Below are 27,568 nucleotides of genomic sequence, written 5' to 3'. Positions count from 1 at the left end.
CTTAAGCCTTCTGTTAAGGCCTGTGAACCAATTATAATATTTAATTGCAATAATTTGCATGAATGTCCATTGTTAACTCACAATTAATCACAAATTAATCGCAGATTTTAAAAAAAATATTCTCTATTTACCTAAAGAGAATGTTTTTTATTATCATTTTAAGCATTATTGTAGATAAATATACTGCTTTTATGCAAATGTATGTTATATTATAGTTGCAACAGTACCAAACATGACAATTATCAAGAATATTCAACAGAAACCTCTATAAAGAAACTTTCACAAAATAAATTGCCAAATGGACTCATATATACCTCTACACAAGATAACTGTGTTTTACTTATCATGGAGGACAATTAACAAATAAAGTACAATGAATTAAATGCAATAACGGGTAGTATAATACAGAAATGTTTCTTTTTTAGATATGTTTTTCAGCACTAGTGGCCTTTATTTTGTATTTTTTGGCAGTAGGTAGACAGGAAAAGGGTAGAGAGAGGGGGAGACATTCGGCAAATGTCACCGGGTCCTGGACTCAAACCTGGGACAGCCGCCTCGAGGACTACAGCCTCTGCATACGGTCGCGCACCTCCCCCCTACACCATCAGCGCCGCGCCCAATACAGAAAGGTTTCTATAAGGTGCAGTTAGAATAAGACTTATTTTTCTGCTGTTTCCACGTGTTGTATTTGTTTGATGCAAACCCCTAAAACATCTAAAAGATCTGACTTTGCAGAGGAAACTGACCCATATATGACACGTTTTGTTTTCCTGAGTAAGATTCATTAGGAGTTTATTGAAACCAAAAATCTTAAAAGGCTGTTAACACTACTGTTTAGAGTAAATAATTTTTGAATTAGGACAGATGTAGCAGGCTGAAAATGGGATCATTTCTCCTGTCTCTTGCTTTTGCATTTATCATTTTTCATGTTTTTCATTTGTTAAAAATGTTTAGTGCTGCTTCAGTAGTGAATAACTTCATGTAAAATGATGTTTTGCTACGGTTTTTGTCTAAAACAGTCAAAACCTCTGAAGGTTCTTTCTGTTTCTCTTCCTCTAAGCCATTACTGAGGGGCCCCCACAGCAGCTCTGAGAGGTTGTAGAGCTGGACAGGATACGGGACAGAGTGGAATTGCCTCTCCAACTTTTTAAGAAACTGGAAAAACAGCTGAAACAGAAAACGAAATAATAACATTCAAACTACAGTGCAGACATGGTCCAAAAAGTACAGAAGCATGTGTGTTAATCACGCATAAAAAATGTAATGGCACTAAAATGAAGTTGCGTCAATCCACATTTAGTGTTAACTTTAACTTTGATAAAGTATCACCTGTAGCGTACAACTGGAGCAAATAATTTTGTTTTGTATTGCTTATATCTTATAACACGCTTTACATATTTTGATCTTAAATATGTCGTTATTATGATTACTATGATTTTTCTGAAGAGCCTATGCTACCCCGAGGGTCAAAGGTGTAACTTTGGGCCTAGCATTGGGGGGGTTAAGCTCTCTGCCTAGTATTTATTGAATCATTTACTTTTGTAAAAGGAGTCAGGCTAATTTTGCGTTCCTGATTTAGAAATTCATTCTAATGCTTTTACTGTGATTTACTTAACTTTCCTGTTTTCTTTGTATTTACTCTGCAGTTTTTCTGTTCCATATCAGTTCAGCAATTAATAAAAATCTTACTTTTACTTTGTCTTTTTTCTAACACAGAACCAAATATTTAACATTTTTAGAGCAAATTACGCCCTGGGCCAGGGTACATGGTACCTACGAGCAGTGTATGATGGGGCCCTGTAGTGCAGAGCTAATCAGCTTGTAGCAGGTGTGATAATGAAGCTGGCAGGTGGGCAGCTGACATCAGATCTAGTTTTTACTGCTGGCAGCTCGGTTCCACTTTCCACTGGGTTTGTTTCTACTGTTGTCGGGTCATGTTGGCGTTTGTCTGGCTTCTTTGGAGGCTGTTTCATGTTACACTTGGAGGTCCGATACTGCATCCGACGTGGCCAGAGGGGATGGTGCCAGCGACGAACAGTGTCCCCAGTCCTACCTTCTACCGCCTGCCAGTTTTCTTGCACGCATCAACGCCCCTTGTTCCACAGGAGCTGTTCCGACCTATTCGGCACAGAAAGCCTCTCCCGGCCGAGCTCACCGGGCTGCTCATTCCCCCGCTGCGACAACATCAAAGCATCCCAGATAAGGTGGCGCAGGCCGTGGAAGCTTGGTGCGGCACAGAGAACGTTTCTGTACGCGTGGACCGCATACTGCTGCGCGCTTGGAACGTGCCAACCCTGTTCCGGATAGGCTCGTGCTCACCCAGCGCAGTCACCTCGCGGTACTTGTTCTTCCAGTACGGAATGCTGGAGTGTGGCGGACGAGTTCAGGTTCGGACGCACAGCCTTTTAAAAACTGATACTTTATGTTTGTGAATGAGGGTAAAAAAATCTAGATGTAGTGATTGTTTAAAATACACTCGGACACATTGTTGTTGTCGTTGTTTTTTAACAAAAAACATACAGAAATAACACCTGTAGTTAAAGTAGACGTAGATTTTTAATTGTAAAATGCTTGAAAAAGACCACAGAAAAATCACTAATGCCAGTGACCTCTGACTATAACAGGAAGTTGCATTCTGTATTCGCTGTATATTAAGGGCAATGTGTTAAAACATACGCTATAAAACGACATATCTGTCCGACACATTAGAGAAACTTTAAAATTTTTATTTCAGTTAAAAAAAATTACATTTTATTATGATATTATTTGGATTAATTTTAACACAGCGTGATAAGGAATATTTTGACAATTTTCTAATTAGAAATGTTGGCCTATTAAGAACGTTGTCCCGATATTTAAACCTGCGGGGTTACTGTTTCATAACTTCCACCCCCCTGACCTAAATAAATGGTTAAATAAGTTTCTTCAGCACTTGATGGTATGATGAGGAGGTAATGTAAGTGAATTAACTGGTTATGCTGGAACTACAGCTGGGTAGCGGAAAAGTTAAAAAGTAGTTACCCAAAATGTGTATGTATGTATATATATATATATATATATATATATATATATATATATATATATATATATATATATATATATATATATATATATACACACACTACAGACCAAAAGTTTGGACACGCCTTCTCATTCAAAGACTTTTCTTTATTTTCATGACTATGAATATTGTAGCTTCACACTGAATGCATCAAAACTATGAATTAACACATGTGGAATTATATACTGAACAAAAAAGTATGAAACAACTGAAAATATTTCTTATATTCTAGGTTCTTCAAAGTAGCCACCTTTTGCTTTGATTAGTGCTCCGCACACTCTTGGTATTCTGTTGATGAGCTTCAAGAGGTAGTCATCTGAAATGGTTTTCACTTCACAGGTGTGCCCTGTCAGGTTTAATAAGTGGGATTTCAAGCCTTATAAATGGGGTTGGGACCATCAGTTGTGTTGTGCAGGAGGTGGATACTGTACACAGCTGATAGTCCTACTGAATAGACTGTTAGAATTTGTATTATGGCAAGAAAAAAGCAGCTAAGTAAAGAAAACCGAGTGGCCATCAGTACTTTAAGAAATGAAGGTCAGTCAGTCTGAACAATTGGGAAAACTTTGAAAGTGTCCCCGAGTACAGTCGCAAAAACCATCAAGCGCTACAAAGAAATTGGCTCACATGAGGACCGCCCCAAGAAAGGAATACCAAGTCACCTCTGCTGCGGACGATAAGTTCATCCGAGTCACCAGCCTCAGAAATCGCAGGTTAACAGCAGCTCAGATTAGAGAACAGGTCAATGCCACACAGAGTTCTAGCAGCAGACACATCTCTAGAACAACTGTTAAGAGGAGACTGTGTGAATCAGACCTTCATGGTAAAATAGCTGCTAGGAAACCACTGCTGAGGACAGGCAACAAGCAGAAGAGACTTGTTTGGGCTAAAGAACACAAGGAATGGATATTAGACCAGTGGAAATCTGTGCTTTGGTCTGATGAGTCCAAGTTTGAGGTCTTTGGTTCCAACCACCGTGTCTTTGTGCTGCGTAGAAGAGGTGAACGGATGGACTCTACATGCCTGGTTCCCACTGTGAAGCATGGAGGAGGAGGTGTGATGGTGTGGGGGTGCTTTGCTAGTGACACTGTCGGGGATTTATTCAAAATTGAAGGCATACTGAACCAGCATGGCTACCACAGCATCTTGCAGCGGTATGCTATTCCATCTGGTTTGCGTTTAGTTGGACCATAATTTATTTTTCAACAGGACAATGACCCCAAACACACCTCCAGGCTGTGTAAGGACTATTTGACCAAGAAGGAGAGTGATGGGGTGCTGCGCCAGATGACCTGGCCTTCACAGTCACCGGACCTGAACCCAATCGAGATGGTTTGGGGTGAGCTGGACCGCAGAGTGAAAGCAAAAGGGCCAACAAGTGCTAAGCATCTCTGGGAACTCCTTCAAGACTGTTGGAAAACCATTTCAGGTGACTAAGTCTTGAAGCTCCTCAACAGAATGCCAAGAGTGTGTGGAGCAGTAATCAAAGTAAAAGGTGGCTACTTTGAAGAACCTAGAATATAAGACATATTTTCAGTTGTTTCACACTTTTTTGTTCAGTATATAATTCCACATGTGTTAATTCATAGTTTTGATGCCTTCAGTGTGAAGCTACAATATTCATAGTCATGAAAATAAAGAAAACTTTGAATGAGAAGGTGTGTCCAAACGTTTTGTGTGTATACTGCTCAAAAAAATAAGGGGAACACTCAAATAACACATCCTAGATCTGAATGAAAGAAATATTCTCATTGAATACATTGTTCTGTACAAAGTTGAATGTGTTGACAACAAAATCAGACAAAAATCATCAATGGAAATCAAATTTATTAACCGATGGAGGCCTGGATTTGGAGTCACACACAAAACTAAAGTGGCAAAACACATTACAGGCTGATCCAACTTTGATATAATGTCCTTTAAAACAAGTCAAAATGAGGCTCAGTATTGTGTGTGGCCTCCACGTGCCTCTATGACCTCCCTACAACACCTGGAGATGCTCCTGATGAGACGGCGGATGGTCTCCTGAGTGATCTCCTCCCAGACCTGGACTAAAGCATCCACCAACTCCTGGACAGTCTGTGATGCAACGTGACGTTGGTGGATGGAGCGAGACATGATGTCCCAGATGTGCTCAATCGGATTCAGGTCTGAGGAACGGGCGGGCCAGTCCATAGCTTCAATGTCTTCATCTCGCAGGAACTGCTGACACACTCCAGCCACATGAGGTTTAACATCGTCCTGCATTAGGAGGAACCCAGGGCCAACCGCACCAGCATGTGGTCTCACAAGGGGTCTGAGGATCTCATCTCGGTACCTAATGGCAGTCAGGCTACATCTGGTAAGCACATGGAGGGCCGTGCGGCCCTCTAAAGAAATGCCACCTCACACCATTACTGACCCACTGCCAAACCGGTCATGCTGAAGGATGTTGCAGGCAGCAGATCGCTCTCCATGGTGTCTCCAGACTCTGTCATGTCTGTCACATGTGCTCAGTGTGAACCTGCTTTCATCTGTGAAGATCACAGGGCACCAGTGGTGAATTTGTCAATCCTGGTGTTCTCTGGCTAATGCCAAGCATCCTGCACGGTGTTGGGCTGTGAGCACAACCCCCATTTGTGGACGTAGGGCCCTCATACCATCCTCATGGAGTCGGTTTCTAACCATTTGTGCAGACACATGCACATTTGTGGCCTGGAGGAGGTCATTTTGAAGGGCTCTGGCAGTGCTCCTCCTGTTCCTCCTTGCACAAAGGTGGAGGTAGTGGTCCTGCTGCTGGGTTGTTGCCCTCCTACGGCCTCCTCCACGTCTCCTGGTGTACTGGCCTGTCTCCTGGTAATGCCTCCAGGCTCTGGACACTACGCTGACAGACACAGCAAACCTTCTTGCCACAGCTCGCATTGATGTGCCATCCTGGATGAGCTGCACTACCTGAACCACTTGTGTGGGTTGTAGAGTCCGTCTCATGCTACCACGAGTGTGAAAGCACCACCAACATTCAAAAGTGACCAAAACATCAGCCAGAAAGCATAGGTACTGAAAGGTGGTCTGTGGTCCCCACCTGCAGAACCACTCCTTTATTGAGTGTCTTGATAATCACCAAAGATTTCCTCCTGTTGTCTTTTCCATTTGTACAACAGCTGTGAAATTGATGGTCAATCAGTGTTGCTTCCTAAGTGGACAGTTTGATTTCACAGAAGTTTGATTCACTTGGAGTTATATTGTGTTGTTTAAGTGTTCCCTTTATTGTTTGAGCAGTGTGTGTGTGTGCATATATGTGTATATATATATATATATATATATATATATATTTATATATGTGTATGTGTGTGTGTGTGTGTGTATATATGTATGTATATATATATGTGTGTGTATGACAACCATCCCAGACAGAAAAGTTGAAGCTGTTATTGCTGAAAAAGGTGGACAAATGTCACATTGAATCCTATGGATTAGGAATAGGGTGTCATTGAAGTTTGTATGTGAGTCAAGGCAAATAAGCTTTTGGCAATATAGTGTATTGGGTGATTGTGAATTTTTTCTTTCTCAGGACACAAAGCAGTCATGATATGGTATTTTGAATTATACATTTTCAGGTTATTGGTGGTCAGCTGGTGTATTCTTACCTGTTGAAATACACTCCACCCTCACAAGGGTCTGTCATCAGAGTTTTTCCAATTAAGCGTTTCATCCATTGCTATTATAACAGGTAAGTATTGCCACCTGTTTTATTCGTTGATACAAGACACTTCAATCTGGGCAAGCCAAGCAGCCTTATTATAGTTGAGGGGGACATCCCCAACTCTTGGTGTTTGGTCCAAGTGGGTTATCTGATTTATGAACTGGCTGATAAATCACTTCATCGTCTTGCTATCTTTGCTGGCATGTAAATGGTGCAGATCATATGTTATGATATGCCAAAGAGAATGTCACATAATTTGTTTTTTAAAGAACAATTGAACCCCGAATGACTACTGCCAGCATCTTTCTGCTCACTCTCCATTGTTCAGTATGTCAGATTAAGCAAGCTGCCACATTTCCTCATCCTCCTGATCTCATCCCCACACTTGGCTGTGCCTCTCACTGTCTCTTGGCACTGCCCAAATTGGTGGCATTTTAAAAAATTTGTCTGGGGGTGGGTTATGCTTTTACATTGGGTTTTACTTACAATTCAAATAACTTTATCATAGCTCTGCATTGATTTCCCTGATGGCCTTTCATTTTTGTTTTATGAAAATCATTTTGTTTCAGGTTTCATTATTCCTACAAAATTGGTTTTAGACCACAAGTTCAACAAACAACTTTTTTGAAGAGTGTCAAGAGTAAACTGACTTTCAGCCTCATTGTCTGTAATGGTGGGTATCTTCTGATCTTCATCATTGTGTGCTTCATGACTTTTTAAATTCCAAATTTCTGGGTTGGGCTTATAACAATTATTTCACAATGAGTTGAAAAATTGTATAAATTTAAAACATATATTTAAAGTCCACCTACAAAAGGTGCATCTTACTGACAGAAAAAATAAAGCTACAAGAAAACGTATGCTTGGGAAGGGAACTACATACTGTGTGGGTTAGAACGTTCCCCATTGGTTCTAAAAATGGACGTCCGGTTCAGTCTAGCTCTGTTCTGGAAATACCATAACAGGGCAAGACTGTACTCCTTGTAAATTTAATTAGTTTCCCATTGATGTCTCATCAGTGAATAAGATGTCTATCTAAACTCAGCAATAGACCTGTGTGAAAGTCCTGACTTAACATTTTAACATATAACAAAAGATGTTTATCACATTACCTAAATAAAGTTTTTTTTCTGTATCAGCCCAGTGGGAGCCCTTGTCCCAAGGTCATACATTCTTTTTAGGGGATCAAGTCTATTTTATGGCTCAGGCAGGAACTTTGTTGCCTGGAGAGAGGCTTTATGTGGATTCATGCCAAGCTACAAGTTCAGAAGATCCAAGCAGCTTGCCTAAAGTAGATATTATTACCAACTATGGGTAGGTACAAACTGACATACACATTTACTGTGGCGTTTGGTTGGCTGGTTCCCATATCTTGATTTAGTTTTTGATTGCAGCTGCATGACAGATGGCAAGAGGGAGAGCAGCAATTCTCGGTTCCTGTCAGGAGGTGGCAGTGTGGTGAAGTTCTCAGTGGATGCCTTTCTCTTTAGTGGAGTCTCACAAGTAAGTTTCAAAATGATTTTAATGTATTGAGGGCAGAGGTAGCCAACACAGTGCTGCGAGCTTTGGGTCAGCCTCAGGGAGCACACGATTCACCCTCAGGTCATGTTCTAAAAACTTCATCCCACGGCCATTTAAAAGCTGTTATCTGTGATTGCATGTAGGCTTCAGTGTGCAATGCAAAGGTGACCCATCCTTTCCCAAATTTCTGTTACAGTATTGCAACATCTGTGAGTTGCATATTAATATGTCTGTATTTTATAGGGCTGCAACAAATGATCATTTTACAAATTGATTAATCTTTTGACCATTTTTTAAACTAAAATCTGATAGCAAAAGGTGCTTGATAATAATAATAATCGATTAATCCGATTAATTGTTTCAGCTCTAGTATTTTACTTTTTATTTCTTTGGGTCCACATTCTGAAGAAATAAAAGAATAAGAAAATGTCATGTACATGTCGAGGTGTAGAATTAAAAATAACAGTATTTTCAGATGAAACGCCCTGTGAATTCAATGTTTAGATACGTACATGTTTTAAAGGGCATGCTTTAACACTTTTAAAGCTTTACATGGCTGGAGATTTTCCATTTGGAACATTCAAATGTGTGTTTGCACAGAGTCTAGAATCATCATCCGCAATCATCCTAGAGAATTATTTGATGCTTTCCATTCTCCTAAGAAGTTTCATGTTATGCTTCTGCACTTCTTATAGGTGCAGTACCTCCACTGTACACTCTCAGTTGGTCTAAGCACTTCAAACATCGCAAAGGCCTGCAACTTCAACAAGGCTGCTGGCAGGTTTGTGACAGGACCTAAAATTTCAATATACTGACAGTAACAACATTGCTAATTCTTAAAAGCTGCTTTAGTATGCCTTCTGATCTAATATATGACACGTAAACATAGGGTCATGTAGTTATTCAATGGTATTTTGATTTTCTTGAACTTAACATTAAGCAGTTATGTCTGCCTTCTCCTGAACAGTAAAACCTGACAGATAAAAAAAATGACTAAACCAGTTATACATAAGAATATAACCAACCACCTATGGTTTTCCTTTTTTAATAACATTGTGTTTATTGATCAGTGAGAATGCATTAATGCATTCTCACTTATTGTTTTTCTGTTTTTCTTTATTTTTATTATCAGTGAGAATGCATTCTCACTGACTAGAAAAATTGCTGTTTCTATGAAACAGCACGTAAGAATGCATTCTGCGGAATGATCGAAGCCGAAGATGCTGAAAAGATTTGAAAAAGTAATAAGCGATAATTAGCTGAAGAACACATGAAATAGAAGGAGGCAGAAAGAAGAGAAAGGATTAAAAAGAAACAGAAAATGTGAATGCTGAATGAAGGAAGCAGAACATGCTGAAAAATGACAGTAAAAATGATCAACACTGTTAAAGAACACAAGAAATTCATTTCCATCAGAACCAAGAGGAAATCTCCATCAGAACCAGTTAGGAACCTTCCGCCAGAACCAGGTCCAAACTCTGTCAGAATCTGGAAGAAACCTGTATCAGAACCGGACTCAAACTCTACCAGAACCAGGTCCAATCGCCTTCAGAACCAGGAAAACCCTTCTATCAGAACCGGATCCGAACTCCATCAGAGCCAGGAACAACCCTCCATCAGAACCAGATCCAAGCTTAATCAGAACATGGAACAAATCTTCAGAACCAGACCCAAACTTCATCAGGACTAGGAAGAACTCTCTGTCAGAACCTGGTGCAAATCTCCATCAGAACCAGTTATGACCCTCTATCAGAACCACGTCCAAAATCCATCAGAACCTGGAACAAATCTCCATTAAAATCAGACCCAAACTCCATCAGAACCAGAAACAAATCTCCATCAGAACCTGGTTACAATCTTCATCAGAACCATGTACAAAACTCCACCTAAACCAGGTCCAAAGTCTATCAAAACTACGTGAAAACTATCAGAACCAGGAAGAAAACTCTACCAGAACCAGGTCCAAATCTCCTTCGGAACCAGGAGGAACCTTCTATCAGAACCAAGTCCAAACTGCACCAGTACCAAGAGGAAATCCCCATCAGAACCTGGTAGAAATATCCATCAGAACCAGTTAGGAACACTCCATTAGAACCAGTTCCAAATTTATCAGAACCAGTAAGAAAGCACTACTCTGTGACTTATGATGGTAAGACCATCTTCAAAGGTCCCAGGGGAGCAACAAAACCGTGACCACTTGATGTCAGGTGTTTAAACAGCTTCTACTGCTGTTCAAATACCTGAACAAGGATGAATCATTTTAAAGGGCAATTTCATAGACTTTTGCATATGAGCTGTACTAAGCATTATGGATGGACTGAATTAATATTAGCCAACATGCTAGTTTTACTACATTAACATTTGGCTAGCCATAGTATTTTAGCTAATTTCAGCTTTTACACTGCTTTTTGCATACTAAAAGGAGTAAATCAATGTCAGCCTTCATTGTAGTGATAGCCAATATGCTAATGTTAGCATTTTAGGTTCTCTCTTTTCTTTCTCCTTCTGTCCTTTCTTTTTCTTGTCTCTCTATTTCTCCTTTCTGCCTCTTCTCTCTTTCTATTCTTTTTTCGTCTTTCCCCCTTTTTCTTTTTTCTCTTTCTATCCTTTCTGTTTCTTTCTCTTCTTTCTCTTTTCTGCTTTTCTCTTCTTTCTGGCTTGTTCTCTTTCTTGTGTTCTTCAACAGTGTTGATAATTTTTACTGTCAAATTTGTTCAGCATCTTCTGCTTCGTTCATTCAGCATTTATATTTTCTGCTTCTTTTTCACCTTTCTGCCTCTTTCTATCTCATGTGTTCTTCAGCAAATTGTTTTTTTATTTTTGCAAATTTTTACTTTTACAAATTTCTTTGGCATGTTCTGCTTCCTTCATTCAGCATTCACATTTTCTGCTTCTTTTAATCTTCTTTCTCATCATTCTGCCTCCTTCAATTTCATGTGTTCTTCAATTAACTATCGCTTATTACTTTATAAAATGTTTTCATCATCTTCTGCTTCGTTCATTTAGCATTCACATTTTCTGCTTCTTTTCATCTTCTTTCTGCTTCCTTCTATTTCATGTGTTCTTCAGCTAATTATCGCTTATTACATTTTCAGATTTTTTCACCATCTTCTGCTTCGTTCAATCTGTGGAATGCATTCTCACGTGCTGTTTCACAGAAACAGCAATTTTTCTAGACATTAAAGTATCCTCAAATGTTTCAGCTTTTTGATATCTTTTACGGTTTTCCTACAATCGCGATTCAACTTTTAGGCAAGATTTTTGACGTTTTTGATTTTATAATGTAATCCTATGGCGGAATTTGTCAGTTGGTAGAGTGTACGCTCTAGGTTTTTGAATAACCTGAGAAAGAACAAACAAACTCTCCTCACTCACTCAATTTTCACTCTACTGGCACAAATTATGTATCAAAACGTAGGATGCTCTTTCGCGATTCAGAAAATGTCACCCTCATTGATGTGGGACTAACGGATTTCACACAACACGCCTGGGAGCAACGCAAAGTCAACACACCCTCAATGGAAAACCTATAGGAATTTCAGAAAAAATCAAAGCAAAAAATCCTTAAACTCACACATTTTCAAATTGCCGTCTCTCGTAAACCGTTCATGTTAGAGACTTGAGCTTTGCACCAATTCATCTTCAGACCTTGCTGGCACTCACAGTGAAGGAATTTGTTTGATATCTTTTATCGTTTTGTCATAAAATAGGTTTGTTTAGGAGTACCAAATCAGTCCTTCCCAAAAATGTCTTAAAATTGACAAATTTCAAAATTATCCACTTTTCTACACAGTCACATCTCCTACACAGATTTATGTGGACACACGAAACTCTCCAGGATTGTTCACCGATCCCTGCTGATACCTACGGTCTAAAGAATATTTGGATACCTTTTATCGTTTTCTCGTGAAGTAGGTTTGTTTGAGAGTGAAAAATTCCCCTTCACTCAGCTTAAAAATCATCAAAATGATCCACTTTTTCACAGGGTCACAACTCCCAGACCGATTTTTGTAGAAACTTGAGAAGCTCTATGATTGTTCAACAAGGCCTGCTGATTCATTCGGTGCATGAATAAAATCGATAGCCCTTCTAGTTTCCGCGTTATTAGACGTTGTTCGAGAGCATGTTCAGGCATTTTTGTGTTTTTCTCAATTTTTCCCTTTCTTTTCACCAAGTGTTGTCCCTTTAATGTTATATTTTCAGCATAAAGGTGTTAATATTCTCGTTCCCCTGTCCGTTCTGAGAAAAACGGTCCAAGAATGACCTCGATAGCCCTTACGGTTTCCGACTTATGGGCGGTAGTTCGGGAGCATGCGCCTCCATATTAAAAGCCCAGGGAAGGGGGAGACGATAGTGAGGTGCTGCATTAGAAATGCTGCAGGTGTCAAGTTACACTGACACTCTTTGCTGATTGGCTGATTCATTCCTCACTGTTCTATTGATAGCTCTGTGTATCTCCTACTGTCTATGTCTGTATATGATTCTGTCTTTGTTTCTGCCTCTATTCTCTCTGTGTCTCACACTCGGACACACACACACACATGCAGACACACACCCACACATACACACAAACATGGATTACTATCTTTGTGAAGACTTTCCATTGACTTCCCTTCATTGTCCTCATTTCTATGGCCTAAACCTGACCCTACCACAAATCCTTTGCCAATGGGTACACACACAGACACACACACTCAGAAACACACACACACATTCATGGATTACTATCTTTGTGAGGACTTTCCATTGACTTTCATTCATTTTCATTCATTTCAATGGCCTAAATCTGATCTGATTCCTAACCCTTTGACCATCTTCATTGGAGGAAACTACATGGTGGCCATTTTGTGTGTGGCACTTAAACATGTACTGATGTTCCAACAACTAGACAACAGTGATTAAATTTAAAAGGCAATTTCATAGACTTTGGCATATAGGCTGTTAGCACATCAGAACCTAGAACGAATTTCTATCAGAACCAGACCCAAGCTCCATCAGAACCAGGAGCAAATCTCCATCATAAACTTGTATAAATCTCCATCAGAACCATATACAAACACCCATCAGAACCATGTCCAAACTCTATCAGAATAGGATGGAAACTCTATTAGAACCAGGAAGAAACATCTATTTGAACCGTGAATAAATCTCTTTCAGAACCTGGTAGAAATCTTCATCAGAACCAGATCCAAACTCCATCAGAACCTGGAACAAATCTCCATCAGAACCAGTTCGGGACCCTCCACCAGAACCAAGAGGAAATTCCCATCAGAACTTGGTAGAAATATCCATCAGAACCAGTTAGGAACTGTCCATTAGAACCAGGTCCAAACTCAATCAGAACCTGGAACAAATCTCCATCAGAACCGGACCGAAACTCCATCAGAACCAGTTAGGGACCCTCCACCAGAAACAGGTCCAAACTCTGTCAGAACCAGGAAGAAACCTCTATCAGAACCAGAACCAAACTCCATTAGAACCAAGAGTAAATCTCCATCAGAACCAGTTAGGAACCTTCCACCAGACCCATGTCCAAACTCTGTCAGAACCAGGAAGAAGCCTCTATCAGAACTGGACTCAAACTCCATCAGAACCAGTAGCAAATCTATATTAGAATCTGACCCAAACTCAATCAGAACCAGGAGCAGATCTCCATCAGAACTAGTTAGGAACCTTCCACCAGAACCAGGTCCAAACTCTGTCAGAACCAGTAACAAACCTCTATCAGAACCAGAAACAATCTCCATCAGAACCAGTTAGGAACCTTCCACCAGAACCAGGTCCAAACTCTGTCAGGACCAGAAAGAAACCTCTTAACAGAACCACGTCCAAAATCCATCAGAACCTGGAACAAATCTCTATCAGAAACCGGAACCGGACTCAACCTCCATCAGATCCAGTAGAATCAGAATCAGAATCAGAAAAGCTTTATTGCCAAGTACGTTTTTGGACATACAAGGAATTTGTTTTGGCGTAGTCGGTGCAATACAATACAAATTAAACAGTATAAACATATCTACAATATAATATAAATATATGTGCACAGTTTTAAGTGAGTGAGAGTAAGTATAGAGCAGTATAAGATGCAAGAGCAATACAACAGTGCAGGTGATCATTGTCCAAGTATGGCAGTGCAAGTAAAGCAGGAGTCCATGCTGAACGATAATGTAACGCATAGAGTTACAGGTTACAGGTGTCCTGTCAGCAAAAAAGGGGGGGTGTGGGGGAAAGGGAGAGTGTCAGGGTGGTTTCCGGGCTTTGTTAACCAGGCTGGTGGCAGATGGGAAAAAACTGTTCTTGTGGCGTGAGGTTTTGGTCCGGATGGACCGCAGCCTCCTGCCAGAGGGGAGAGTCTCAAAGAGTCTGTGACCAGGGTGGGAGGGATCAGCCAGAATCTTCCCTGCCCGCTTCAGGGTCCTGGAGGTGTACAGTTCCTGGAGCGACAGTAGACTGCCGCCAATCACCTTCTCAGCAGACCGAATGACACGCTGCAGCCTGCCCTTATCCTTGGCTGTAGCAGCGGCGTACCAGATGGTGATGGAGGAGGTGAGGATGGACTCAATGATGGCTGTGTAGAAGTGCACCATCATAGTCTTTGGCAGGTTGAATTTCTTCAGCTGCCGCAGGAAGAACATCCTCTGCTGGGCTTTCTTGATGAGGGAGCTGATGTTTGGCTCCCACTTGAGATCCTGGGAGATGATGGTTCCCAGGAAGCGGAAAGATTCCACAGTGTCAATTGTGGAGTCACAGAGGGTAATGGGGGCAGGTGGGGCTGGGTTCTGTCTGAAGTCCACAACCATCTCCACTGTCTTTAGAGCGTTGAGCTCAAGGTTGTTCTGGCTGCACCAGTCCAACAGATGGTCCACCTCCCATCTGTACGCAGACTCGTCACCATCAGAGATGAGTCCGATCAGGGTGGTGTCGTCCGCAAACTTCAGAAGCTTGACAGACTGGTGACTGGAGGTGCAGCTGTTGGTGTACAGGGAGAAGAGCAGAGGAGAGAGAACACAGCCTTGGGGGGAACCGGTGCTGATGGTCAGGGAGTCAGAGACGTGCTTCCCCAGCCTCGCGCGCTGCTTCCTGTCAGACAGGAAGTCAGTGATCCACCTGCAGGTGGAGTCGGGCACACTCAGCTGGGAGAGCTTCTCCTGTAGCAGAACTGGGACGATGGTGTTGAAGGCAGAGCTGAAATCCACAAACAGGATCCTGGCATAGGTTCGTGTGGAGTCCAGGTGCCGGAGGATGAAGTGAAGGGCTAAGTTGACTGCATCATCTACAGACCTGTTGGCTCTGTAGGCAAACTCCAGGGGGTCCAGGAGGGGGTCGGTGATGTCTTTTAGGTGTGAGAGCACAAGGCGCTCAAAGGACTTCATCACCACAGAGGTCAGGGCGACAGGTCTGAAGTTATTAAGCCCTGTGGTCCTTGGCTTCTTGGGAATAGGGACGATGGTGGAGGACTTGAAGCAGGCTGGCACATGACATGTCTCCAGTGATGTGTTAAAAATGTCTGTGAAGACTGGAGACAGCTGGTCAGCGCAGTGCTTCAGGCTGGCTGGTGAGACAGAATCCGGACCAGCAGCTTTCCGGGGGTTCTGTCTCCTGAAGAGTTTGTTGACGTCCCTCTCCTGGATGGAAAGAGCCGACCTCGGCGTGGGTAGGGGGCTGGTGGGGGGGAACTTCAGGGGGTTGGAGGTGCCAAGGCCCCTCTTGAGGTTGGGGAAGTGGGGTTGGTGGATTGTGGCTGCAGCTGTTGGGGGGCGTTGTGGGGGATGGTTGCAGGACTGTCCCTTTGTCTTTCAAAGCGGCAGTAGAACTCGTTCAGGTCGTTGGCGAGGCGTCGGTCGTTGATGGAGTGGGGGGCTTTCGGCTTGTAGTTGGTGATTTGCTTGAGCCCTTTCCAGACAGACGCAGAGTCGTTGGCTGAGAACTGGTTTTGGAGCTTCTCAGAGTACAGTCGTTTGGCCTCTTTCACTGCCTTGCCAAACTTGTACTTTGCCTCTCTGTATATGTCTTTGTCCCCACTCCTGAAGGCCTCTTCTTTATCCAGTCTTAACCTTCTGAGTTTAGCTGTGAACCAGGGTTTGTCGTTGTTGTAACTCACCCTGGTGCATGATGGTACACAGCTGTCCTCACAGAAGCTGATGTAGGAAGTCACAGCCTCTGTGTACTCATCCAGACTGTTGGTAGTAGTCCTGAACACATCCCAGTCTGTACAGCCTAAACACGCCTGGAGATTCTCCATAGCCTCACTGCTCCACTTCCTTGTCGTCCTCACAACAGGTTTGCAGAGCTTTAGTTTCTGCCTGTATGCAGGAATCAGGTGGACCATGATGTGGTCGGATTGACCCAGTGCAGCACGTGGGAGGGCGTGATAAGTGTCTCTGATGGTGGTGTAACTGTGATCCAGAATGTTGTCCTCTCTGGTCAGACATTTAATAAACTGTCTATATTTGGGGAGTTCGTGGGTGAGATTACCTTTGTTAAAGTCACCAACGACGATTACTAAGGAGTCCGGGTTGGTCCGCTCCACACTCAGTATCTGGTCGGCGAGCATGCGCTGTGCGACCTGCACGTTAGCTTGCGGCGGGATGTAAACACCGACCAGGATGAACGAAGCGAACTCACGGGGGGAATAGAAAGGCTTACAGCAAATCTATATTAGAATCAGACCCAAGCTCAATCAGAAAGAGGAGCAAATCTCAATCAGAACCTTGTATAAATCTCCATCAGAACCATATACAAACACACATCAGAACCATGTCCAAACTCCATCAGAACCAGATGGAAACTCTATTAGAACCAGGAAGAAACATCTATTTGAACCAGGAATAAATCTCTTTCAGAACCTGGTAGAACTCTTCATCAGAACCATATACAAACCTCCATCTGAACCAGGTCCAAATCTCCTTCAGAACCAGGAGGACTCTTCTATCAGAACCAGATCCAAACTCCATCAGTACCTGGAACAAATCTCCATCAGAACCGGACCCAAACTCCATCAGAACCAGTTAGGGACCCTCCACCAGAACCAGGTCCACCACAACCAAGAGGAAATCCCCATCAGAACTTGGTAGAAATATCCATCAGAACCAGTTAGGAACTGTCCATTAGAACCAGGTCCAAACTCAATCAGAACCAGAAAGAAAACTATCAGAACCAGACCCAAACTCCATCAGATCCAAGAGCAAATCCCCACCAGAACCTGGTAGAAATATCAATGAGAACCAATTAGGAACACTCTAACAGAACCAGGTCCAAATTTATCAGAACTAGTGAAAAAGCACTACTCTGTGATTTATGATGGTAAGACCATCTTCATAGGTCCCAGGGGAGCAACAAAACAGCAGCCACTTGATGTCAGGTGCTTAAAAAGCTTCTACTGCTGTTCAAATACCTGAACAAGAATTAATCATTTTAAAGGGCAATTTCATAGACTTTTTCATATGGGCTGTACTAAGTACTATGGATGGACTGAGTTAATATTAGCCAACATGCTAGTCCTACTACATTAACATTTAGCTAGCCTTAGCATTTTAGCTAATTTCAGTTTTACACCGCTTTTTGCACAGTAGAAAGGGTAAATCAATGTCAGCCTTCATTGTAGTAATAGCGAATATGCTAATGTTAGCATTTTAGCCTCTCTCTTTCTATCCTTTCTGCTTCTGTCCGTCCCTTTTCTTGTCTCTCTTTTTCTACTTTCTGCTTCTTTCTTCTCTTTCTATTCCTTTTGCTTCTTTCCACCTTTTTCCTTTTTCTCTTTCAGTCCTCCCTGTTTCTTTCTCTTCTCTTTCTTTTGGGCTTTTCTCTTCTTTCTGGCTTGTTCTCTTTCTTGTGTTCTTTAACAGTGTTGATCATTTTTACTGTCATTTTTCAGCATCTTCTGCTTCATTCATTCAGCATTTACATTTTCTGTTTCTTTTTCACCTTTCTGCCTCTTTCTGTTTCATATGTTCTTCAGCTAATTGTTGGTAGTTTTTGCAAATTTTTACTGTTTCAAATTTCTTTGGCATGTTCTGCTTCCTTCATTCAGCATTCACATTTTCTGCTTCTTTTTAAACCTCTTTCTCTTCTTTCTGCCTCCTTCTATTTCATGTGTTCTTCAGCTAATTATCGCTTATTACTTTTTCAAATCTTTTCAGCATCTTCTGCTTCGATCATTCTGCAGAATGCATTCTCACGTGCTGTTTCATAGAAACAGCAATTTTTCTAGTTTTTATTATTATATTTTCCGTACGTTTTCCTGCACGTAATTAGTCCTACATTTTTCAACCAATTTCAACAATTTTGGTATCAAAACGTTCGGCTCGTTCTGGAGAATTATGCTATGATTTTGGTAACTTCAGCTATTATAATTTTTGAAATATTCATCTTTTTATGCCAATTTTTGTCCCATTGAAATGAATGGAGATTCAGCAAAATTCCGCAAAATTCCGCTAAAACTTTGTGCTCTTTCACAGCTTACTACTTCTGCATACTTTTAGCTAGAAACACCATTCAACTTTTAAAATGTTCACAAGACATTAAGCTATCTTCAAATGATTCAGCTGTTTGATATCTTTCATGGTTCTTCTACAATCGCGATTCAACTTTTATGCAAGATTTTTGAAGTTTTTGACTTTATAATGTAATCCTATGGCGGAATTCGTCAGTTGGTAGAGTGTACGCTCTAGGTTTTTGAGTAACCTGAGAAAGAACGAACAAACTCTCCTCACTCGCTCAATTTTCACTCTACTGGCACAAATTATGTATCAAAATGTAGGATGCTCTTTCGCGATTCAGAAAATGTCACCCTCATTGATGTGGGACTAACAGATTTCACACAACACGCCTGGGAGCAACGCAAAGTCAACACACCCTCAATGGAAAACCTATAGGAATTTCAGAAAAAATCAGAGCAAAAAATCCTTAAACTCACACATTTTCGAATCGCCTTCTCTCGTAAACTGTTCACAAGACATTAAGCTATCCTCAAATGATTCAGCTGTTTGATATCATTTACAGTTCTTCTACAATCGCGATTCAAATTTTAGGCAAGATTTTTGACTTTCATATGTTCTTCAGCTAATTATTGCTTATAACTTTTTCAAACTTTTTTTTAGCATCTTCTGCTTCGTTCATTCTGCAGAATGCATTCTCATGTGCTGTTTCACTGAAACAGCAATTTATATATATTTTTTTTGCATAAGTATAATACAACCATAACTGTATACCAGAATTCAGAGTTACCCAACATTTTGTAGAGTAATTGCATCATACAAACAGAAAAGGACTTAAAATAAAACAATATATACCCAGAAACATAAAAATAAACTGAAACAAAACAGATAATCTGCTAGCACTAAGATGGCTGAGTTTTCAACACAACAAAACCAAGCGTCATAAAATGAAAAAATGTTTAGATTATTTCTTTCTAAACTACTTATCTCTGCCCAAAACACAACCTCTTACGTGAACCGTGGTGAGGAAAAGTTGTCCGGGCGACGAAGTTAAAGAAAGTATACACGGTGAACAGAGGGTTAACTTGCAGCTAGCCTCCATAGCTATGGGGTGGGGCGGCTCGTTCTGCCAGGCCGGCTGAACTGCACGTTACTGCTGTATCCACGGTGATGCGGTCCTGTTGTCCTTCCTTCAGACTGGGAAAACTGCTCCACTTGGCCTCATAGAGACAGGGTCTCTGCTGGGAACTCTCTGGAACACAGTTTGCTTCTGTAGATCTCAGAGAGAAAAGTCAAGCAACGCTTGTACCTTAATTACCCCCGTTCATGCATGAACACCGGATACACAAACAGTAATTCATTCCTACTTAGTGCATATGATCACGTGATCATATGACAATCTTGGATCCAGTTTGAAGAGTTATGTCTATTTGCCAGCAAACATCAGTGCGCTGTGTCCCTTCATCCAGTTCCGCTGGGAACCTGCGTGGAAGAGGTCAGCTTGTTGCCAAAGCGGGGTTTTTATTTGGACAGTGACATCACGGGAAGTCCGCTGTTATTCCATGTTTCTTGCTGTGCTGGAAGTAGGTTAATGTGATTTATTTTGAAAGATCCAGAAAAGTTCTTACTGGCCTTTCACTTTGTACCCATGGCTGGGGTCCCTACATGCCCTTCCTGGAATAAAACACTGATTCCCCCAAATTGGAGTATAAAGAGACAAGTTATGTGGCTCCTTAACATATTTACACACTTTAAACGAGATTCTAATCATATTCTTAACAATTGGGGTTTTACTTTATTAACCAGATTTGAAACCTTATACATATAAAGAAAAAAAGTGGCAGTGATACATTCAGACCCCCTGACTCAATTTCCCTCTACTGTGGGGCATGTTTTTGTTTGAAAATAAAATTTTATTGCAACCTACATTCAAAAGTCTATGAAATTGCCCTTTAAAATTATTCACTCTTGTTCAGGTGTTGGAACAGCAGTAGAAGCTGTTTAAGAGGCTGACATCAAATGGTCGCTGTTTTGATGCTCCACTGGGACCTATGAAGATGGTCTTATCATCATAAGTCACAGAGTAGTGGTTTCATTCTGTTTCTGATGGAGGTTTGTTCCTGATTCTGATAAAGGGTTCCTCCTGGATCTGATGATTTGTACCTGGTTCTAGTCAGTTCCTCTCAAGAACTGATTTTGTATTATTAATGGTATAGCCTGAAATTTTACTAAAGGCACTTATCGGATCTAGGATGACTGGGATTGTTTTACTGAAATGGGAAACAAACAGAATAATCAAAAAGAATAATCTGCATAACTTTTGTTCAGTATTGCAAAAAGATATTCCACCTATGTCAGTATTTTTTCCTCTTTATCATAATGTGAGATGTTCTTGTTTATTTCTGCTGTTGAGTTTAAATACAATCAACGAACCCATCCTAAAAATTGATTCCTTTATCCAAATCTTTTAAGAGCATCAAAAAGGTAAGGCCATTCTACCTTATCAAAGGCCTTTTTGGCATCTAAAGACAAGAAAGCCTTGTCTGTAGTTGCTTTTCTAGTTTCCAACAGTTTGATTTGCCATACTAACAATTTCCCAGTTTCCTCAACCTGTTCGTAAATGGTTTGATTTAGAATAAAATTAGCAGCTGCCCTGTCCGCTGACATTTTGTTATATTGTGCCTTTAGAGTTAACAATTGCTTTTCTGCAGTAGTTGTATAATTGTTGTCACCAGATTCTGGACATTTTTTTTTCTCTAGTAGTAATCTCTTTTTATGAAAACCTCTATCTTTGGATGAAGTATAACTTATTATATGTCCTCTCAAAACTGCCTCAAAAGCATCCCATTTTAATCGCAGCAGTTGTTTTGGTCGTATTATATTCAAAATAGTGGTCTATTTCCTCTCCAATATATTTAACAAAATGATCATCCAGTAACTTTTTTGATTAAAGCTCGATCTAGTTGGATCTCTTACAAAAATATCTGTATACGTATAACCACACACTCCATGATCGGACAGCAGTACACTATCATAAAAGCATTTATCTATTTTTGAGGTCAGTATAGCCAAGATGAGAAAATAATCAATGCGAGAGAAAGTCTTGTATGTTCCAGAATAACACGAGTAAGCTATTTCACTAGATTTAAAATGCCTCCTTACAACAACTAAATTCAACTCTTTCATAAAGCGGTTAATAATGAATAACTGCCCTACTTCTATTGTGAGCTTGATCAACACCTATAGAGCAGTCCACAGCTGGGTCTAATGTACCGTTCCAGTCTCCTGCAATTACAAGGATTGGACAATGAATGTGTGTCTTTCACCGAGAGCAAAAGCAGAAATTCTAGGGGCCTTAAAGGCCCGCGGGCTGCACTTTGGACACTCCTTGGTTTAGAATAATTACTCTTGATTCTTGTTAAGTTATAATATTAATGATTATGCCATTGAGTGGAACATAGCATGATTCTATATACAGTACAGACCAAAGGTTTGGACACACCTTCCCATTCAAAGAGTTGTCATTATTTTCATGACTATGAATATTGGAATATTGTAGCTTCACACTGAAGGCATCAAAACTATGAATTAACATATGTGGAATTATATACTGAACAAAAAAGTGTGAAACAACTGAAAATATGTCTTATATTCTAGGTTCTTCAAAGTAGCCACCTTTTGCTTTGATTACTGCTCCACACACTCTTGGCATTCTGTTGAGGAGCTTCAAGAGGTAGTCACCTGAAATGGTTTTCCAACAGTCTTGAAGGAGTTCCCAGAGATGCTTAGCACTTGTTGGCCCTTTTGCTTTCACTCTGCGGTCCAGCTCACCCCAAACCATCTCGATTGGGTTCAGGTCCGGTGACTGTGGAGGCCAGGTCATCTGGCGCAGCACCCCATCACTCTCCTTCTTGGTCAAATAGTCCTTACACAGCCTGAAGATGTGTTTGGGGTCATTGTCCTGTTGAAAAATAAATGATGGTCCAACTAAACGCAAAGCGGATGGAATAGCATGCCGCTGCAAGATGCTGTGGTAGCCATGCTGGTTCAGTATGCCTTCAATTTTGAATAAATCCCCGACAGTGTCACTAGCAAAGCACCCCCACACCATCACACCTCCTCCTCCATGCTTCACAGTGGGAACCAGGCATGTAGAGTCCATCCGTTCACCTCTTCTGCACCGCACAAAGACACGGTGGTTGGAACCAAAGATCTCAAACTTGGACTCATCAGACCAAAGCACAGATTTCCACTGGTCTAATGTCCATTCCTTGTGTTCTTCAGCCAAACAAGTCTCTTCTGCTTGTTGCCTGTCCTCAGCAGTGGTTTCCTAGCAGCTATTTTACCATGAAGGCCTGATTCACACATTCTCCTCTTAACAGTTGTTCTAGAGATGTGTCTGCTGCTAGAACTCTGTGTGGCATTGACCTGTTCTCTAATCTGAGCTGCATTTAACCTGCGATTTCTGAGGCTGGTGACTCGGATGAACTTATCGTCTGCAGCAGAGGTGACTCTTGGTCTTCCTTTCCTGGGGCGGTCCTCATGTGAGCCAATTTCTTTGTAGCGCTTGATGGTTTTTGTGATTGCACTTGGGGACACTTTCAAAGTTTTCTCAATTGTTCGGACTGACTGACCTTCATTTCTTAAAGTACTGATGGCCACTTGTTTTTCTTTACTTAGCTGCTTTTTTCTTGCCATAATACAAATTCTAACAGTCTATTCAGTAGAACTATCAGATGTGTACTGTATCCACCTCCTGCACAACACAACTGATGGTCCCAACCACATTTATAATGCTTGAAATCCCACTTATTAACGACAGGGCACACCTGTGAAGTGAAAACCATTTCAGGTGACAACCTCTTTAAGCTCCTCAACAGAATGCCAAGAGTGCGCGGAGCAGTAATCAAAGCAAAAGGTGGCTACTTTGAAGAACCTAGAATATAAGACATATTTTCAGTTGTTTCACACTTTTGTGTTCAGTATATAATTCCACATGTGTTAATTCATAGTTTTGATGCATTCAGTGTGAAGCTACAATATTCATAGTCATGAAAATAAAGAAAACTCCTCGAATGAGAAGGTGTGTCCAAACTTTTGGTCTGTACTGTATAACAAAAGTGGGGTATAATCAAACAAACCCAATGAGTACTAAGCAAACCAGAATCATCTACCAAAATTTCTCGCTTAACAATTGAAGGTCTTAAAAAAACAAATGAAACCAAACCTGTTGTTTGGATGACCTTTCTTTGATTTTGGCTATGAACTCCTCCACTCCAAATAGTTTGTTTAATTCCAGAGTCTCATCCTTACCATTATTGTAGCAGGCGATCTTATCCCATGTCTCAGTCCTCGCTCCCACAGTTGTTTATGCACCAAGCTGTACTGTTTTCACTGTTTGTGCACCTCTGTATCCAAGTCATGATTAAGCTGAACACAAATACTCTTGTACAAAATGACCTTTTACTATTTTGCACCCTCGATGACAGCGGTCTTCTGTTTTTAGCTCCGCAACTTCATTATTAGGAGTCTCGAAGGGTTTCCCGAGCCCCTCTTTGGCCCAATATGACGTGCCCGCTCCAGAACTATGGGTGCCTGCAGATGCATGTCCAATGCGGCTGAAAGCCAGCTCTCAAGAAGCGTGCATCAATCTGATTTCTCTGCTCTTTTGGGCAGATCCACGTTGTTTGAACGGGACCTTGTTTCCATATCGATAACTTTATCCTCCAGGATTCGGTTTCTTTTTTCCAACTTCTCAACCGTATCTTTCAATATATAGCAATCATCCGCAACAGCGTAGAGATGAATCTCAACCTGCCCAAAGTTATTAATACAATCACTTAGCTGTTTTGTCATTTCCTCCGATGCCTTCAGTATGCCATTCAGCTTACCCAAAAATTCAGACCTGAGATTGCCTACTGCCCGCAGAATCTCCTTCTTGATAAGCATGAGTTCACTGCTAACACGTCCCACCGGGTTTTCAGCTAATGGTTCAGCCATTCCAGTGCTAGCCTTAATGCTAATACCAGCTTTCTCAGTGGGGCTGGCGTCTTTGCCAGGCCTTTGGCCAAAGCTCTCCCAAATTCGGTAAAGCTTCGTCTGTGTGGCCGGCTTTCCTTTGTCCTTAGTGTTTTTTGCAGGGCCTGCCATTTCCCTCTTTAAAAGTTCATTTGTATGTGCCCTACAATATCAATTACATTGTCTACAACAGGATAATTATACAGAGAATATCGGAGCTTGGTTTAGCGTATCTGTCTAGATGGCAGCCATTACAGGAAGTCCCTAGAAGCTTTTCCTTTTGCCATAAAATGTCTTTTGAGTGTTTAGAGCATAGAGAAAAATAACCTTGGGGTCAGGTCGCTGTTTTATTTAAAATTGTGGCATAGTATGCTTGATGTGAATATCAGACCTTGGTTTTTACAAGAAGAAACATATTATTGTGACATTTACTGTTTTAATCTGTAACCTGCAACAACATGGCTATGAAGTTGTGGTACTGCCTTTAATTTAATTGTTGGATAATAGTACTTGAATAATTTTGAGTTTCTTTTAAATAAAGTAAAATTCTTTCTGGTTTCCATATTTCACTGATGTATAAATTAAACCTAACATCCATGTACTAGTGAACCGGAGTGCTTCTGTGTTTTATATGTAGGTGGGAAGAACTGACTGCTCCCCCTCCTGTCTGTTCCTGCTGTGAGACTGTGTGCACTGACAAGGACATATGTAAGTTCTCAGGTTGTGATTAATGGGGAAAAAATGCTACATCTACCATTTACAGGATGTTACTTCCATAATGAGATAGCAATACTAAAATTATTTGTCAGATGTGGTTCTGTTATCTATTAAACAAAAAAAAAAATAGACTGTAATGACAATAAATAGGATGTTCACTCTAATTCCCCACAGCTGTGAAGAACCATGTCAGAAGTTCAGGTTGGCTTGTTGAACCAAACTGGGAGGAGAAGCCTACAGGAAGACTGCGATCTTTTAAAGCTGAGGAAGAAAGAGAATATTTGGATAAACAAATTACCAATAAAGACAACATGGATGTGGATCAAAAGGACAGCCAGAGTCTTCTACAGGACAGAAGTAGTTTTAAAGATGAAGAGTCTTTTGCTGCCATAAAGGAATGGAGAGTGGCAGATGTCCCAGAACAGGAAAAGGCAGAGAAGGAGCAGACAGAAAAAAAAGTTAAGGTCATGGAAAATGAAGGCAGTGAAATTAAAATGCTGCTAACACACAGTATGTCAGATGAAGCTAGACCACACAACAACACTGGTCAGGTTGGGGAGATGGACACAAATTTTAGAAATATTGTATCCAGTTTATCCATTGACTATAAAAGCTCAGATGCTTCAAATTATGGCTCTGGTACCAGGACAAATTACAGTTTTGGTACTGAGTATAATCCAAAGATTCAAGGTTCTTCTGGTGCTGTTTATACTGTTGTAAATGCCTTTAGTACACTTTGTCCACTCAGTGACGGTGTTAGTTGTAGGCCTGTTTATAGTGCCTCTCAGGAGGAAACTGGTAGGTATAATGGGGGACATGGCACAATGTATAGCACTGTTGGTACTGAAGGCATTAGCCTTGATAATGTTAGCAATAGTTCTGGTGCATTATCGGAGAAGGGTACGCCTGAGTTGGATTTAGTCTTGTGGTCAAAACTGGTCAGTTGTGTTAATAAATCAGCAATCACCACAACTCTCCACATACCAGTTCAAGTAATAGACTCAGTTGGCAGTGAAGGATTAGGTGGAGATGATTATCTACAGGTCAGAGGGTTACAGACAGGACAAACTCACCCATATTGGCTCAGAGAGCTGATATGTGATGATGGTGAGTCAAACTTTAATTCTGGATTGACAAGCCAACAACATCCTAAGAGTCTGTCAGGGGGTAAAGGGAAACTAAGCAAAAAAGATTCTGGTACCAGAATGCCACCTCCTATATTTGACTCTCTTTCTATAAAATCAGTGCAAATTCATGAACACAATTCTTCTGTGGCAACAATCACCACTTCCTTTCAGGACTCTGAGAGCAGTCCTTTGATTGACAGACGCTGGGCTGAGGTGGTGCCAGATTGGGTGGTGCAACATTTGGCTTTTCTTGTGAAGACGACAACTCAAGTTGTACAGGATTAAAGCCACAGATTTATTCACCTGTCACATCAGTGCCACAAAGTTTGTAGGTAGGTATTTCAGTGACAAAGCTTCTACAGGGGAGGAATAGTTACTGTCATTTTAGTGTAATTATCTGAATGCGTGGAAGCCTTGGTTTGAGAATTGAAGCTTCTTATTTCCAGTTAGTGTTATCTAGACTTCAGAATATTGCATTAAAACACTTAGGAATCAATGAATGCTTTTCTTTTTTCTTGAACCTTTGTCTCAGTTAGGAAATTGCCTACAAATGTATATAGTAAAACCTATGGCAGCCTTTCAAGAAAACTTTCTTGGATCTGAACCAACAGAGGAATCAGAGAAATAAGACATTTACTGGTTGTATGAATGAAAAAATGTTAATTAAATTTCAAGTCTATCTGTTCCTTCCAGAGTTTGGTTTATTACTGTGGTGAAAGTAATTAAATAATTTAGTATAACACAAATGGGGCCAAAACATTTATAGAGTAATGAGGACAAACACTTGCCAGAAAGCATGATTCTGTGTTAATAAGCTTCAGTGAATCAATGTCTAAACATCCAGGTCTCACAATTCCTATAGCTCACACATGCTTTAAGTCTAAAATGGCTTATTAAAGAAGAGTCTGCCACATTAGGTGAACCCCCATTTTTAGGGTTGGGGTGAGAGCTATGGTGGGAATTAGGTTAGTGAGGAATACATCTAAAATAAATTTGAATATTGTGG

The 27,568-nt window shown here is 40.9% G+C and overlaps 1 protein-coding gene across 1 annotated transcript; it reads left to right on the top strand.

The window, feature by feature from the left end:
• Window positions 1-1,805: 1,805 nt before the first annotated feature.
• LOC124865354 lies at window positions 1,806-27,248 on the top strand. The gene is made up of 8 exons (XM_047360366.1): window positions 1,806-2,387; window positions 6,658-6,770; window positions 7,313-7,416; window positions 7,883-8,057; window positions 8,138-8,246; window positions 8,960-9,045; window positions 25,356-25,426; window positions 25,610-27,248. The coding sequence occupies exons 1-8, from the start codon at window positions 1,935-1,937 to the stop codon at window positions 26,845-26,847; spliced, it is 2,349 nt and encodes a 782-aa protein (XP_047216322.1). The 5' UTR covers window positions 1,806-1,934; the 3' UTR covers window positions 26,848-27,248.
• The last annotated feature ends 320 nt before the right edge of the window (window positions 27,249-27,568 follow it).

This window comes from Girardinichthys multiradiatus, chromosome 3 (assembly GCF_021462225.1).
Source record: "Girardinichthys multiradiatus isolate DD_20200921_A chromosome 3, DD_fGirMul_XY1, whole genome shotgun sequence".
NCBI classification, from domain to species: Eukaryota; Metazoa; Chordata; class Actinopteri; order Cyprinodontiformes; family Goodeidae; genus Girardinichthys; species Girardinichthys multiradiatus.
The sequence above is the reverse complement of the archived record's forward strand: the minus strand, read 5'-3'. Positions and strand labels throughout refer to the sequence as shown.

Coding starts and splice junctions, on each gene's coding strand:
- LOC124865354 (XM_047360366.1), top strand. CDS start 1,935: ATGTTGGCGTTTGTCTGGCTTCTTTGGAGGCTGTTTCATGTTACACTT. Junction 7,417..7,882: donor CAGCCTCATTGTCTGTAATG/GTGGGTATCTTC, acceptor TTTCTGTATCAG/CCCAGTGGGAGCCCTTGTCC. Junction 25,427..25,609: donor GTGCACTGACAAGGACATAT/GTAAGTTCTCAG, acceptor AATTCCCCACAG/CTGTGAAGAACCATGTCAGA.